The 16,296-nt window shown below is 43.8% G+C and overlaps 1 protein-coding gene across 2 annotated transcripts in view; it reads left to right on the top strand.

Annotated features, from left to right (window-relative positions):
• The window catches only part of LOC149793918 (uncharacterized), a 37,588-nt gene that overhangs the window by 11,019 nt on the left and 10,273 nt on the right, over positions 1-16,296 (top strand). For both annotated transcript variants that reach the window (XM_089966483.1, XM_089966484.1), the window contains exon 6: positions 15,512-15,563. In XM_089966483.1, the coding sequence (XP_089822609.1) occupies positions 15,512-15,563 (52 nt within the window). The remainder of the gene's footprint in view (positions 1-15,511; positions 15,564-16,296) is intronic.

Genomic DNA, 16,296 nt, shown 5'->3' with positions numbered 1-16,296 from the left:
TCACTTACAAGTACAGGTAACTGCTATTCAGATCGATGTAATCTTTGGGTTGTCCTTTGATTTCAAACTCGATGGGAGCGGAATCCGTCAAAGAGGAGACGGGATGAAATTCCACCCACTGGGATTCTTGCATCGTCATTATGGTGGGGGGCATGGCAAATAGATCCAGTTCCGACTTGGAACAAGCGCAAGACTCTCGGTGCATCATTTTTCTCTGTGTCTCAATAATCGAACACGTCTAAGTCTCGGACGGTTCTTCTTTTCTTTGCCTTTCTAGCTTTAGACGTGTGAAGTCTGGTGAAAGGGTGTTTTCTTCGGCGTCTCTTTCTGCCTTGTCCTTGCTGAATGCCTGACTCGGTAGCGTGCAGGGCATTTATAGGTGTTTCTCGTCGGCCCAAAAGGTCTTTGCCCATTTGCAGCAATACATTTTTGCCTGCCCTCATGAAGGCTTCTTTAGGATTTTGTTTGTCGATGATGACATTTTGGAGAAATTCTTTGCCTTGCGCTAGTGCCGCATCTTTCAAGGCGTGCAATCCGCGTGTCACCATCGGTTTCAACACCGGGGCCACCGAACGAAAGGCCGATTTCAGCATATCTCCTAAACCGTGTCCTAGCTGTCGAGCAACCCCTCGGTACACTGGATACATGACTTACGAGTCGTGAGAGAACCGTTTACGAAAATGGAGTTTCACCGTGACTTCTCCTTTGGTTAATGAAATATTTTGTCCCAGATCTCCTTTTATAGCAATGTTGACCGTGTCTAGATAAGATTTACTGACAGGCAGATAGTGAGGATGTACAAATTCGCGGTGAACGTGGCAAGTGTTTCCACCTTCCTCGTCAGCGGTCGTGGCAGAATCCACTTTGAAAGGAATGACACGCAGTAACGGCACAGAGGTGTGTCCCACCACGTTGTACTCAACCACATCGGAGTACACAAACATCAAATTCAGTCCTTGGTTCAGTTCTACCGGGGCACGAAATAACTTGCTAAAAGACTCGTTGTCGTAAATGATTGGTAATTCGTTTTTCTTGAGCATGCCCTTTCTCATGTCCATGTCTCCGCCCAACATGTCAAACAATTCAGGACAAAATAAAATGGACACGATTTTACTCCCGTCAAATTTCATCAAGAGGCGACGAGCTGCTTTGTGGTATTCCATGGTGACACTTTTTTTGACACTTTCCAAAGCTTTCAGAAACACGACATTAAACCTGGAGGTTATGGTGCTCACCAAATGTTGACCACTAAAATAATAATCTGGGGGAACGAACAAGTGATAGGTGGTGTACTTTTGATTTTTTGTGCCAGGGGTTTTCTTGTCATATTTGCCATAGGTATCCAAGTACTGTTGCAATTGTTCGTCATGAACTTCCACATCAAAAACATTTTGATTGGGAAGGAGATTGAGGACTTGAGTCGGGTGAATGATTTCTACTAAAGCCACTTCCCAATGGGCTTCGTGATCTAATGGGATGGCTGAGGTAATTTGGCCGTGTAACAGCACAACGTGTTCTTGGGAAACACCTCCATGGAACTGTCACTGGGTAAGGTTAAGTAAAATTGGTTCTGGTGACTCATAATTCCAGAGTTCTGTGGCTCTCCGAGTGGTTACTGGACGTTAGAGGCGTGTCTCCGCCCAAAATAGGGTTGTTGTTGTTGTTGGAGTGGTGACTGACACTGGCACTGGACACAAGGTTCCCGTTGTTCCCGTTCGAGGAGAATTTCAGGGAGGGATTGGGAAGCAGGTAACCGATGCAACTGCTCAATGAAATGGTCCACAGTTGTTTGTCTCCTTGTTGCAAACTCAAATTGGCAATGACTGCCCCGATGACACAATACACCACGAAGATTTGGCAGAAAAAGACGATTTGCGTTTTAGGCACACGTTCTCCACACCACACCCACAAAGGTTGTTTTTGTAAATCTTGCAGAGAAGAACTAGGTGAAGGAGTGGTCGACGTAGCTGCGTCTGTGTGAAAGGGCATGATGGTCACTTCTTTTTATAGTCGATGACTTGCGAAGCGTCGATCCAAGAATCAAAACTGGGTGGATATACTTTCCAACGTACTTTGACTTCTTTGACACGTCGTTTACCCACTTTACGGGTTCTGCGTTCGAGAATGCTTTCGATGTCGTACACGTCGTCTTCTTTTTTGGTGACACGTTGTAACTCGGGCAAATAAAACGTTCCTTTGAGCACTTCTCCGTTCATGTCTTCCAATTTATAGACGCCAGGATCACGGCCATGCACTCGTCCAGTGACACGAAACAATTCGGTCGTCCAGTTAGGTAAGTAACCTTTGTCGAAAGTGCGTTTGGTTTTGCCAATGCGCACCCAATCTCCTACGGCCAACACTCCACTTTTCTTGGGGGCAGCCCTCGTCGGGGATGTGCCAAACAGGCGCTCAAACACCAGCACTTCGTTCTCGGGAATCACTTCTTGCGGGGCACGTCCGATGCTTCGATGGTAAGATTGGTTGTACGCTTGCACCAGGTGCGGTAAGATGTCGATGTACTTCAGAGTGTGGTGATGCGTAAAATATGTCCACATACGTTCTTTCAAAGTGCGTTGAAAACGTTCCACGATGCTGGCTTTGGTTTCAGGATTCTCGGTGGTAAAAGAAATGAATGTCACGTTTCTTTAATTCTTTTTGGGAAGCTTGGTTCAGAAATTCGGTGCCTTTGTCCGTTTGCCATCGAAGGGGGTGACTACCACTTTGTTTCAACACTCGTTGCAGGGCTCGCACTAACTCGCTGCTCGATTTGGAAGTCAAGGGTACGACCCAGGCAAATTTGGAAAAGACGTCGATGACACAAAACAAATATTTGTAGCCGTGATTGTATCTGGCCAAATGAGAGACATCGGCTAAATCGGCTTGCCATTGATGATCGATGCCTTCCACTCGGGTGCGACTTCTGGAAAACTTGCGTAGAATGGGTTTGTGTAAAGTGTAGGTAGCTTGTTCTTGTAACCATCGTTGCACTTGAGGTAAACGGAGACTTTTCAGTCGAGTTTGGCAGCACGATACAATTTTTGAACTCCTGCGTAACCTGCAGGATGGGAGGGATCGTAGTAAATGCTGGCTAACACTTTTTCCATTTTGTGTTTGTGTGTTAATAAGGCACCCACTCTTGGAAGATGCTACTCTTTTTCTCTTGGGGTACTTTCTTGGATTGCAATGCTTTGCGCGTGCGACCAGCAATAGGTGTAGCAGAGGAGGATGTCGGAACAGGGGATATCGGTTCTTGTTTCACTTCTGTCTTCACTTCTGTCTTCACTTTCTTTTTCTCTTTTGATGAGGAAGGGGTGGTCATCATCTTTTTAATCCATCCAATTCTGGAGGTAGGTGGTGTTGTTAACTTGCGTACTTTTTCTGGTGGAGTTTGAAACCCTTCTTCTTCTTCTCCTTTTTCTGTCTTGGTCACAGGTAGTGGTGGTGGTGGTACTGGTGATGGTGTGGGGGACGGGGTCAACAAGGATGCGGAAATCTTACTTGAAATGGGTGCTGCTGACGGTGTTTGAAACACTTCTCGCATCTCTTCTTCCTCAGGTCTTCGTGGGGTAGCATCTCTGGTGACCCCTGGGGATGGTAGTAGTGGTGGAAATGGTGGTAGTGGTGATGGTGCTGGACTTTTCATCAAGGTCTTAAAATCTTTCAGAGTGGGTAGAGCTGTTTCGTCTAAAGCTTTCTTGTGAAAGAGTTGTAGTCGTTGGAAGAGTTGACCGTACTTTTGCGATTTTTCTGTTTCAGACAAATCTTGGCGATCCATCAAGGACTGCAATTCGTGTTGTAACTGGGACATCTCGCTAAAATTGGGATTGGGAGGTGAATGCGGGGTCCGCTGTTCTTGATAACGATGGTGTTCCATCCATCGCTTGTAAGGCACTAAAGCTAGTTTTCGTCCTTCCATTGGATGTCAAGGGTCAATTATGAGATCTTGGGACTTCAGAGTTCCTTTTTATCTTGCTCCCACCAGTCCTCCCAACATGGTTCCCAAGACCCCTTTCAGCAATGGGCCTAACAAGAGGGGTAAAATTCCTCCACGTTGGACCAACATCTTCTTCTTTTGACGAATGGGGATTTTCTTTTGAACAATTTGACGCAGAACGTGACGATGTTTGCCTAAGCATTGTTTCTGGTGTTTGGACAAAGGGATCGTGCCTTTCAAGACGTTCAAACAACATTCGCACACGGTATCGCTGACCTCTTTGGAAGCTGATTGAATGAGTTTTTTTCGTAGGGTTGGAGAAGCTTTGGACAGGACAGATAACATGTCCCCGTGTTTGACTAAACGTGGAGGCAGTCCTTTCCTTTTCTTTCCTTGGGGTTGTTTAGAAGAGGGATGTTTTCTGGAGGGTGACATCTTCAGGAGCACCAAAACACTGATACCCTACTTGCTCACACACCTTTTTTATACTGGGACGCGTCGCCACTGATTGTCTTTACGTCGTATCAGTTTGAGGATAGGCATGACACGTCGTGCAGGGGTACGCAACGGACTAAATCGAGTCAGTTCTTGCTTGGACAAATCCAGGAAACTTTGTAACATGCCCGGTCTTTCTTGAACTTTGATTTTGGGAGGAGGTACTTTGTGAGCAGCGGCCACTGCCACTAAATTGGAGGGTCCTGCCACTGGAGAAGTTCTTGGGGTCATCAACGGAGAAGTTCTTGGTGTGATCAACGTCTCCAAGTACTCTTCAGTTCTTGGTGACATCAACGGAGAAGTGATTGAACCTGACACTAAGGGAGACGCGGTCACCGCCGTGGCAGGTCGTGGCTTGCGAGTGTAAGGTTGCGTCCTGGCCGAAGTGACTCTCTTGCGACTAATTTTCTTCTGTGGACTTTTCTTTTTCTGGGGGCTTTTTCTCTGTTTCTTTTTCTGGGGGCTTCTTTTCTTTTGCCGGGGTGGTGGCTGGTAAGAGGAGGGTCCCGCCACTGGAGAAATTCTTGGAGACACGGGTCTCCTTGGGGACCTGGTCTTTTTCTTCTTCTTGGAGTTTCGTTTGACTTTTTTCTTGGGGAGAACTTTGGGGGCATTAGGATCCCATCTTAAGAGAGAACGAATGATGACCCCTTCTAGAGTACCGCTCCCTCCAGGTTTCAAAATGATTTGGTTTTTGGTTTGAGTGTCGATGCTGGGATCGGCCAGTTGGGTCAAAGCGACTTTGTTTCGATCAAAAAAGCGTTTGGTTTGATGAGGAATCTGAATGATCCCTTGGAGTAATTGACGTGCTGTCACCGTGAAGCATCGTAAGACTTCTTTGAGACTAGCTTCTAAGACACGAGCTCGTGTGTGTGGATTTTTTTTTCTCGACTGATGCCATACAAGGCACGAATCAATTTGACGGGAAGATGCGACTGAAGGGACGTCATGTTGGCGTTGTGTGAGACAGACGAAAAGTGTCTGAGGTTTTTATAGATTGTTTTTGTGGAGTGAAGTTAATTCGAGGACGGAGACGTGTACAGGACAGGCCCTCCGTCTTGGCACCAGTGGTGAAACAAGTGGGTACGAAATCGCAAATCCTCGGGGGTCGTAGGTTTCAAATCGACGAGTAAATAGGCGTGTGGAGTTTGAGTGGCTTCGTCGTACGCTTGAGTCAGCCAAGGCGTTCCTAACTGTTTGGCTAAGACTTGCACTTGCGATTTATCTCGAGGGCTTTTAAACAAGACCACGTAATGTGCATTGAGACTGATGGTGCGATGGGCTTTACTTTGTTGAAACAAATTTTGAGTGATGTAAACGACACTGGCATTACGGTGATGCCCTTTGCGCGTGAACCACAGCTTAATTTCTTCTTCGTCTTCTCCTAACATGTCGTCGAAATGACCAAATGGGTTTGACGGGAGTCAGAGACGATGCCGTCGTCTTCTTTAGGAATGCCTTCCACAAACACGATGGAATCGCCTTGACTTTACGCTGTACGCCGATTGCCACTCTTTGTAACATAACACGATGCGTTGAGGTGGTCGATCGATCAAATGATGTTTATGTTCGATCAAGCGTTTGAGGAATTCGGTTTTGCCTGAACCGCTAGGTCTAGCAATGAGCATGTTAAAGGGATGGCGAAGATACAAAGCCTCCCAACTGGCACGATCTAAGTGTTCGTCGATGACTTTGACAGTAGAGGAAGAGGAAGCAGAGACAGCAGAGGTAGCCATAGTGTTTTGAATGTCACTTGTGACACGAAAACAGACAAGACAAGAGTTTATATACTTTTTCAGAACACGTTTATTGAATGTTTCAAATATGAACACGAAAGACAAAAATACATAAAAGCCAAAGGCTTAAGTACAATGATAAAAGGCAAATGATAACCATCAACGTGGAATAAACACAAGTGTCTGTACAACATGTTTTGGGTAATGTTCTGACCAGTTCTATAGGGGGTAAGGTCACACAAGTGTCCCCCCGAAAGGGTCTTTCAGGCATGTCCACGACAGTCCTGTCCTGGGTGACGGGTTCTTCTGGCACTGTCACTAACACAGGTTGAAAAGTAACTTTTTTCCTTGAACAACTCTCGTGCATACTGGGCCACTTCTTGGGTCCAAGCCTCAAAACCCCCTTTTTTCCAGTCACGGACATCTGTCCAATGGGGGTGTAAGTCACAAGCTACACACACATCGTCATACACGTCTTCGGTAGCTAAAAGTTGACGAATCTTTTTTTCCCGTAGAGGTCGAGAAGTATCCAGATGAAAACGCAAGGCTTTGAGCAAAAGGAGTCTTTCGTGACCATTTAAGGCCATTGGGGTGGTAAGTACTGTTCGTAAAGAGTCCACAAGGAATCGGCTGGTAAACGAAATCCCAGAAAACAAGTCACTAAGACACACACCACTTGTCGACCCAAATTGAATGGATACAGTTCTTGTAATTATTGATGGTAATGATCCACGGCTTGAATATGGTCATTGAGATCCTTCCACGGAATCTGTTCAATTACATGTGACATAAGCCGTGGCATGGATTCCTGATTTTATAGTCTCTTTGTTTCGGAAGCAATAAAGGTACTTTCTAACTAGACATCTTCGTTCTCCAGTAGGGAATCTAAAACTTGCATACTGTAACCGAAACGTCAGAGTTTGTCTAGATGTTTCGTCTTCCGCTAAGCAGATTCCACGTAAAATATGTTGGTAATCCTTTAACTCGTCTTCCTCAATACGTTGCACTAGGTGAATCTCGAAGTAACCAAAATTACGAACGTTTAATTCATTCACTAACTGAAAGTGTTCAACAAGGTCTGACCACTGAAACAATTTCTGACGAATCAGTCCTCTTATACCATTCAGGTACCAGTGGTTAAAGATCTGGTGACGTAACAGATGCAACTGTTCTTTACGTTTGACTTGTATTTTGACCAGCTCTCGGTAAATGTGTTCTCTCAACTCCACAGGCAAAGCACGAATGTTCTCTTGTAAAGTATCCATGAATAGGTCAGTCCGTACAATTCACAATCTTCTCCTAGAGCAAAAGTAATCCACATAGTGAGTAATTTCTGACCACTGCCATTCAGGGTAACGTCCAAGAATGTCACTGAACTCTTTTGATGTAAACGGTCTAGAGTAATACAATAGGACGAATGCACACTTGACCCAAAGAAATCTAACACACTGGTTGACTTTTTCACTTTCCTCTTGTGAATTTCTCGGCACAAACGTTCTACAGTCACCCATTGAGATTTCACTCTGGCAAACCCTTGCCAAACTTCCTTGTAAATCTTCTCTTGCAGTTCTTTAGGTAATGATTCAATATCGTTTTTGAAATGAAGTTTAAATACCGGTCTCGGTGATGTCCAACATTTGATTCCTAGCCAGTCTGGTTTCTTCTTCGTCCACGACATGGTAAGTTACTTCAATGTTTCGGTCCCACTAAGGGTAAGTAATGACAATTCGGTGGCCAACGAGCATGTTGTAGGTAGGCCGAATCTTGCGGTTCCCGGTGGTGAAGTGACACACCGCAACTGAAGCAGTTGACTTTATCTCCTTCGCCCAAGTAGAAAAATCCGGCTCTAGCTAATTCTTCGGGGGTCGGGCCTCGCAGATACTTAGGCCATTTTGCTTTGAACGATTGAAGACGATTTTCAAAGTCGCAGTATTCCGACAAACGCACAGGGAACGAATATTCGTCTTTCACAGGTTCGTTTCGATGAGAGTTGGGTGACATGGACAGGAGTTTGCTCAGGGCTGGATGACATCCGTAGGGGGGTAGACGTGAAAGTGAACATCCACCATTAAAAAGAAACCCAGTAAAGTGTTTAAGAGGACGAGCGACATCGCTTTCGCATCCATCAGGTTTGACACGCACAGCATCACTTTCCATGATAGGGGTAGCGAGAGCAAAGTTCCCATGATGCTTTACGGCATCGCTAAGGTCACAGCGTATAGCATCGTTCCGATCACAAGGCTCACAATCGCATTCCACTTCAGAAGCCCCACACTTGAATTGTGTCTTTCTAAACTTGTTTTGTGTTTCTCTGAAAGTATTCATCTTGTTCGCTTGGTCTTGGTAGTCACAATGAACTATCGATCTTGCCTAGGGTTCCTTTTTATATACAGACCAATACCGACGTGTCCATACGGTAAGGTGAAATGATTGGGAAGTCGCACTCGCTTCTGGTACACGATTTGATAGACTTTTTCCAAGGGTCGACTGACGATGTGGTGAGTGGGTAAACGTACAATCTTGTTGGGTTGATAGGTGGTCACTTTAAAGTGTTCATCCTCTCCAGATTGCAAGGCTTCTTTCAATACCCCAAAGTTGACCACACGACTGGTACGATAATTCAGAGTCAATCCTTTCACTTTACACTTCGTGTGCACTTCTCCTTGTGGGTCCCGGTATTCGTAGCCGTTATTTTTTGGACCGCCACTGACGAAACTTAAAATCTTGTCGTCGGGATGTTCGTCTGTCCAGGCTCCTAAACGGTCTCCTTCGATGTCAGGGTGCTGTTGACTCGGGTGATCGATGTAAATGCAACTGTCCGTGTCAAAGTATAGGACGCGTTCCCCTAACAGTTCTAAAGCTTCGTACAATTTTAAGCGAGCATGAGCTGTCATGTAAGCCGCAATGATGACATTTCCATAAGGGTCGTCTTGTACAAAGTCTAGATCTTCTTCGTAATTGACCAAGATCAAATCCTCGCGAACGACGTCCACGTGTTTGATGAATTTGGTTTTGTCGTGAATCATCTGAAAGTAGCGGGAAGTTTCTGTCAAATACTCCGTCTTGGGTAAACACGGACGTTGTGCCATTTTACCCCACAAGCAATTTAACATCACTTTGGCAAACGATCGCCTGCCTTCATTTTTCTCGATGTGATCTAAAGTAATGCTTTCTTGTGTCCAGTATTTCTCTTTGAATGTCTTTTCGTCTTCGGGAGTGTGACACCAGGAAGGATAGCCGCTGGCTTCTTGTTTCAGTTTCAAAAAGGCATCCACGTAGTCGGCGAAAATGCCTTTCTGCGTGGGGTCACCCTTGTGGTATTGTTGTGTCTTGGGAAAGTGACAAATTTCGTACACTTCTAACAGTTGATATCCCATGTCCAGAGCTTTGAACAATTCTACGCTGACCCAGGTTCCCGTCAAAGCCCGTTCTTCCTGGGTGTGCTGACAAGGCTGATCTTGGTTGCACGTTTCGGCACAAGTACGGCACAAAGGAAACATCAGTTTGCCTTGGCAATGGTGAGGTAGCACGGGATGTTACAAGTTAGAGGGAGGCATGACTTTGCACTTGATCAGACGTTCGTATTGTCGAATGTTTTTCAGGTCGATGTGTTCCGTGAACAATTGTGGGTGTCTTGCAGGAAAGCGACAATATTTGCACACGTAGGGATACAGCGAACACACGTCCAAGTATTTGATTTCTTCTCCTTTCTCTTCGTCGGCTTGGTACAGCAAACAGGTGGCATTGGTCCTTCCTCCGTACAAACTATCCCTCGGGTTCAGGGGGTCCATGAACTGGTAACTTTCCACGAGGCGTTTAAACTTGGGATCGGTTTTCAAACGGTGATCGTATTCGTGTTCCCACATTTCCAGCACTTGGTATCCTTCCTGTTCTAACTTTAGGCGTCGCTGACAAGTGGTCTGGTACAAGTCTTCCATGGTTCGTTGTGATTTTTAGTGTCACGGTCAGGTTAACAGACGGGACATCTGTGAAATAAGCAACCGTTAAACTCGTACACGATCTTGGGGTTTTCTAAGTCCCAGCCATCGACCGAATGCGTTCCGATGGTCTTTTCGCCTCCTCAGTTGCGGGCATGCTGAATCCACTTGTCTTCCTTGTCGCACAAGTAATGTAACCAGCGTAGGGCTTTGACCGAGTATTGACGTTTGACATAGGTGGTCGTTTGAGGACTGATGACAGCTACGGTGTTTTCAGGCATGAATCGTTGCCTGTACACTAAGGAACACCCTTTGGCAATGGTGCAAGCTTCTTTCAAAGGATCGACCCCTCCGTGCTCCATGAACAGTTCTCGAAATTTTCCACAGCAACGTCGTAAAATGTCCACGTCGGAACGACAATACTTTAACATTTCTTCCTGAAAGTTGAAAGGGTCGGAAGCGTGAGCCTGGTACCAAGCGTAGAAAGCTTCTCGTTGTTCGGTACGCATGTTGTCGGGGTCGTAATAGTGAGCCTCAGGCAAATGGGGTAGAACGGCGTGTTGATTGGCTTCCGTATTGAAAAAGTGTGGAAAGTAACCTTTTGCCATTTCTGTCATTCCAAATGTTTTAGGGATTCGGCTCAGAGGCATGGCCAAGTAACTCATCGAATCTTTAAACTGTACTTGTCCCACTTGCATGAAAATGATTTTGGCTCCGTTCAAAGTGACTTTAGGACGCTCGGTGCATTGTTCCGTATAGTATCTCAAAAAAACTGTCCATCGTATCCGGAGAAATTGTGAGCCATCACTGTGGCATGACGATGACAATCTCCGTAACGTTCGATGTCCTCTTGGCTCCACGTCTTGTCGATGGGGTCTAAGACCCATTGTGGAAAATCGTCTAACGTGTTCGGTCCCCGAAAGATTTTTTGACGCCCTCCAGGAATCTTGCTGCAGTGAGGGCAATGACTGAAGATAGGTTCTTGAATGCACTTCTTGCACGCTCGATGAGCCACGCAGAAATTAGGAATGTGAATGCCAGTCTCTTGCATGCATTCGAAATCAAAAAAGATGAAATTGCCTTTCTTCTTGTGACCGTCCTCTTTCTCTGGTGGGGATTGGTATTTTTGCACGTAACATTGGTGTTCCAAGTGCACGATGTGGTGACAAATGTGACATTTTTTCTTTCCTCAACATACGTGTGCCTTGGCATTATTGGTACGTATGCCTTGTCCACACGCGGGGCACAACCGCAGCATTTGACAAGCGCATTTCTTCTGTGAACCTTGTGTTTTCAAATGTTGTTGGTAACAGGTAGGGCTGACAAACGTGCGCAGACAAGTTGAACAATGCACTGGTCCTTCGCTCAAACAGGGTGGAGAAGCCAAACATCCTGAGTATTTCGATCCACAATGCTTGTGTTGCTCTCGATTGTTATAGCCATGGTCACATTTCTCACAGTAATAACCATATCTCAGGAATGCAGTGATACTGGTAATGGTATCGAAATGGTCATCGTGATAATAGACATGAATGTATTTTCCGTCCTTAAAGTCTTTCCCTCGAAACAACAGAGGTCCGCGCACTTCTTGAGGGTACACTTTCAAGGTGTATCGTGGAGCTAGGACATCTTGTAATTTTTGCATCTCAGGAATGCCACAGGGTGTGTCTTTGGACAGTCCGGCTTGTTGTAACAGGAGTTCTGCTTCACTTCGTTGTTTGGCTCGGTGGGATTGTTGAATAGTTTTCCAGGTTCTTTTCCATTCTACCGTGTCGTTCTTGTTGGCATAGGTTCGTCCCACCACGATGGCACGGGCTAAACACATCTGGTCTTGAGGGTTGTGAATTTGGACGAGGCTCTTTTTGGTGCTGCGAAGGTCGTTCACCAATAACACCTTATTGCGTTGTCCGGTCCCTTGAGGAGGAGAGACGTGGGTCATGTCGAGTGTGGCTTTTCCATCGGTGATGTCAAACTGGTCATTGGATTGTTGCATGTGTTGAATTTTGTCCATGACTTTGGAAGCGGTCAATTCTGCAAGGGTGCTAAACTCGATCCAAACAGGGGATTTCAAACCATCGTGTTGTATGGAAAGTCTCAAGTGGTGAGTAAAGAATGCCACACCCCAGTGATGAACCCTTCTGCTTTCTCTAACGGTACTTCGGACTTGAAATCTTTAAACTTCACCGTGTATTTGTAAGCCGTGGTTCTAAATTTTCTAGAGGAGCGCTTTTCTGTCTCTCGAATGTCATAGTACTTTTCAGGGCTGACTAAGGGTGGTGAACTTTGTTTAGAGGGTTTGGATTCTGGTTCACTCATGTCCTCTTCAAAATCACTGGCATGAATTTGTGCCAAGACTTCAGCCCTGGTACGAGGCGATAGATCATGTTTCTGCCTCTTACTTTCTTCTTCTTTCTTCTCAAATGAATAAAATCGTTTCATCTTGAGTGAAAAACGTCAAATGACTAAAATTTAAACAGCATGGACTAATTTATAGTCATGGCAGACCAGCGTATATAAAAGGGTGTGTGCCTTGTCCTTTCACTATTCATTTCACTCTCTAACCGAGTTGAACGATGGAAGAGACTACCCAGATCGAACGTTTCATCAGAGCTTTGCGAGGGGTCATTAGAAAATTTTCTTCAGACCAGCCTTCTTAACACTCTCCTTCTTTTCGAGATAAAAGTGAAAATACTGGCTATATCTGTCAGAAGAAAGGGCATTGGTCTTCAGAGTGTCCAGACCGTCAAAAAAGAAAAACAGGTGTTAAAAGAGACAAAAGTGAAGACACCTGTTATTATTGTCATGAAAAAAGACATTGGTCTCCAGATTCCCCAAAAAGAAACAAGAGGAGTCAGAAGAAGAGAGGGATTCTTCAGAGGAAGAAGAAGAGGAGGAAGATAGCAGACAGGTGAAGAAAAAGAAACAGGAGAAGAAAAGAAGAAGGGAAGAAAGTGAGGAAGAAGAGGAGGAAAAGGCTGTGACGTTGAAGAAATTTAAAAAACAGAGAGACTAAACAGTGAGACAGAAGAAGTGAATGTACTTTTTAAAGTGCTCTGTTGTGAATTGTGAATTGGATTGTAGCTATTTATAAAGAATAAATTAAGTATAGAAAGGTAAGTGTCTTTGAGTTTTGATTTTTAAATAAGAAGCTACACTCACGCACTCATAGACACGTACTATAGGGGTAAAAAAAAATTTTTTTTATTGGCAATTGAAAGTCGATCTCTTTTCGAGAGAAGTGGGTGGCCCTGAAAAGGGCCTTTGGTTTTTGGTGTAGGGGTGAGTTTAAGCAATCAACTTTAACTGCCTTAAGCCTTTGCCACGGCCGAGGCCTACTTCTGATGATGATGTTTTGGTTGAAATCACTAAGGGTGGTACGGTAGGCTTAGTCACAGGGTTGGCGTGTTTAGCTCGGGAAGGTCGTATTCTCTTCGGTCGTGATAAAGAAGTCTGATACATTTGTTTCAGACTTCTTAACTCCGCTAAAATGTCCAACAGTACCGTGACGGTTTGACTTTCACCCTCTTGTTTCTTTGCTGCTTCTTCTTGTTTTTTTCTTACCTCTTCTTGCTGTTGTTGCTGTAAAAGAAAAACTTGTTCCGCTTCCTTTTGTCGTTGTATAAATTTCTGCAATTCTTCTTTCTGTCTCTGTCTAAAATTCTCCACGTGTGGTAATGAAGAAGGAGACGAAGGTTCCGGAACAAATTCTTGCGAGGTAAGAAAATCCACAAAATCCCAATTCACCTCTTCTGAAAGTAAGTCCGGGTTCCCTTGTGTAGTCTCTACTGCTGGTGCACCCCAATGGATCGTTTTCTGAGTTTCCGTCATGTTGAATCACTGTCGCATGGATTGACAGTGCACAGGCGCTAGCGAATCTATATAGACCACGTGACGTCACAGACTGTTCTCTTCGGATTGGATGCGAGCTGACTGAATTTTCTAACGCGTGTTTGGATTGGTCAATGAACTCAATCCGTTTCAATCCTTCCTCTACCTATAAATAAGCGCAGTTCACTGCATTGATTTACCTGTTCTCGTCGCCTCAGCATGTGGACTGACGTTGAATCTTCCACCCTTGTGTCAACAATGATGTTCAGGACGGATATACCCATGTATGTCCGAATGGACAGTTGTCCATAGGACCGCCAGCAACCTATGGATACGTAGGATTTACGTGGAGAGGCAAGGATGCCTCAAAAGAGTCTTGATTTACGGTCCTACAGTGAGACGAAGCCTAAGGACAAGAAGAAGTCACAGATGCCCTTTATGTTAAGGACATGTATAAACCCAAAGGCCCTTTTCAGGGCCACTCCAATTTCTCGAAAAGAGATCGACTTTTAATTGCCTACCCCCTTTTTTATTTTTTTTTTTAATTTTTTTTACAAACAAATCCCATGTTAAATTTCCCTTGACGCTATACAGTCCCACCCTGTTTAAATTCCCTTGACGCTATACAGTCCCACCCTGTTTAAATTCCCTTGACGCTATACAGTCCCATATTCCCATGTTCAATTCCCCTTGACGCTCAACAATCCCAAAATCTATTTCCCATGTTAATTTCCCTTGACGCTAAACAGTCCCACGATTTTTCTCCATGTTAAATTTCCGTTGACGCTAAACAGTCCCAGGGGTGTCTGTAATGCTAATTCCCATTGATGCTGAATCATCCCCCTTCACTACTTATGTTTCACATATATGCTTAACATATCTACCATATGAGGAAGCTTTAACGTCTTGTACACGTGCAGATCGCATGTGTCCAGTGTATGTAAAAATTTTGCGACAACTTATCCCATACAGAGAACTACCTTAATTTTATTACTCGATCAATGGTTATGAAAAAGTAATTATATGAGATATTCAATACAGCAACAGGTATTCAATGCCAGGAAACACCTGCTATCCATATAACAAAAGAAATAGGAAACTCTTAACTTCATTGTATTGTTTGAATATTACAAATGCCTTTAAGAAAACAGTTATTAGGGCCATTTGGACAAAAATTTACAAGGCCTCTCTAAGGAAAAATGTCCTAATAACGCGGAAACAAAATGGAAAATTGAAGACAATAATGTTTCCCTTTACATGGCATAAATGTACAATTTTACATTGTACATTCATAGTGCACTGCAAAAGCATAATGTCATCCAATAGTTATTAAATCTGTGTGAATAAGAAACTAAAGTATAATGCGATGGTATCAATATTTTCACATAATAAAACTGTAAATCGAATTAAGATATAATAACACATACAGATTGTTCATAATCTGATGCTGTCTGCTAGACCGCTAATTTGTTATAACATGAACTCATGATATTTAATTTTTAGTCTTGATATTCAAAATGGTTAGTGATCTGGATCCCAGGATCGAAGCCTTTATCAATTTTCTTATTATGTTTGCATAGGCACCAGGATTATTCCTACTGGACCAGAACAAAACCCATGATGCATCTTACAGTAAGTTCGACAAATATACAGCAACCTTTTATATACGGCTAGTCAAGAGCCTTTCTCACTATTCATTTATAAATATGTGCTTCGTACTCAAAACGTCTATAATATATTCTGATTTTAAATGTATATCAGGAACTATTTCCCTTATGCATCACCAGTCTTTAAAATACAGTGTTTGCAAGGGCACGTTTTTCTTTTTCTTTTTATGTTTTTGTACAAGCAAGTTTATTTCCCACTCTACGATGTGTTATGTATGTACACTTCATTGTATGTATATTTCGTCAGAAAGCATTTTAATTTATTTGCAAAAACATTATGTCATATGATAAAGGTCGATGCAGTCAACAACAATACGTCCTACTGGCGGTAAATATTATTAAGGTTAATACTCTCGTCAAGGTTAACCCTTCCGAATGTATGCATGGGCATTTGTGTGCGTCCTATACGCGTATCTGCAACTGATCCTCTATTAAGAATGCCACTGTCCAGTGAAGGACTTGATTTACATAAACTTTTGTGCAAAGATTATTGAATCTGCCTATTATAAAAGGTTGACAGAATGGACTATTTGGATGGTTTGTCTTCTCTTTAATTTTTTACCTTTAATCTCAACGTAACTTTTCAGATACCATTTATTAATACCTTTTCAATAATTTTGAGTACATCTTGCTTATAAAAGATTCGGAGAGGAAACGTGCTGTCAAACGAATGATTTTGGAAAACTCTCTGTGTTGAC

The sequence above is a fragment of the Sinohyriopsis cumingii genome, chromosome 8 (genome assembly GCF_028554795.1).
Source record: "Sinohyriopsis cumingii isolate HCF-2022 chromosome 8, ASM2855479v2, whole genome shotgun sequence".
NCBI classification, from domain to species: Eukaryota; Metazoa; Mollusca; class Bivalvia; order Unionida; family Unionidae; genus Sinohyriopsis; species Sinohyriopsis cumingii.
The sequence above is the reverse complement of the archived record's forward strand: the minus strand, read 5'-3'. Positions and strand labels throughout refer to the sequence as shown.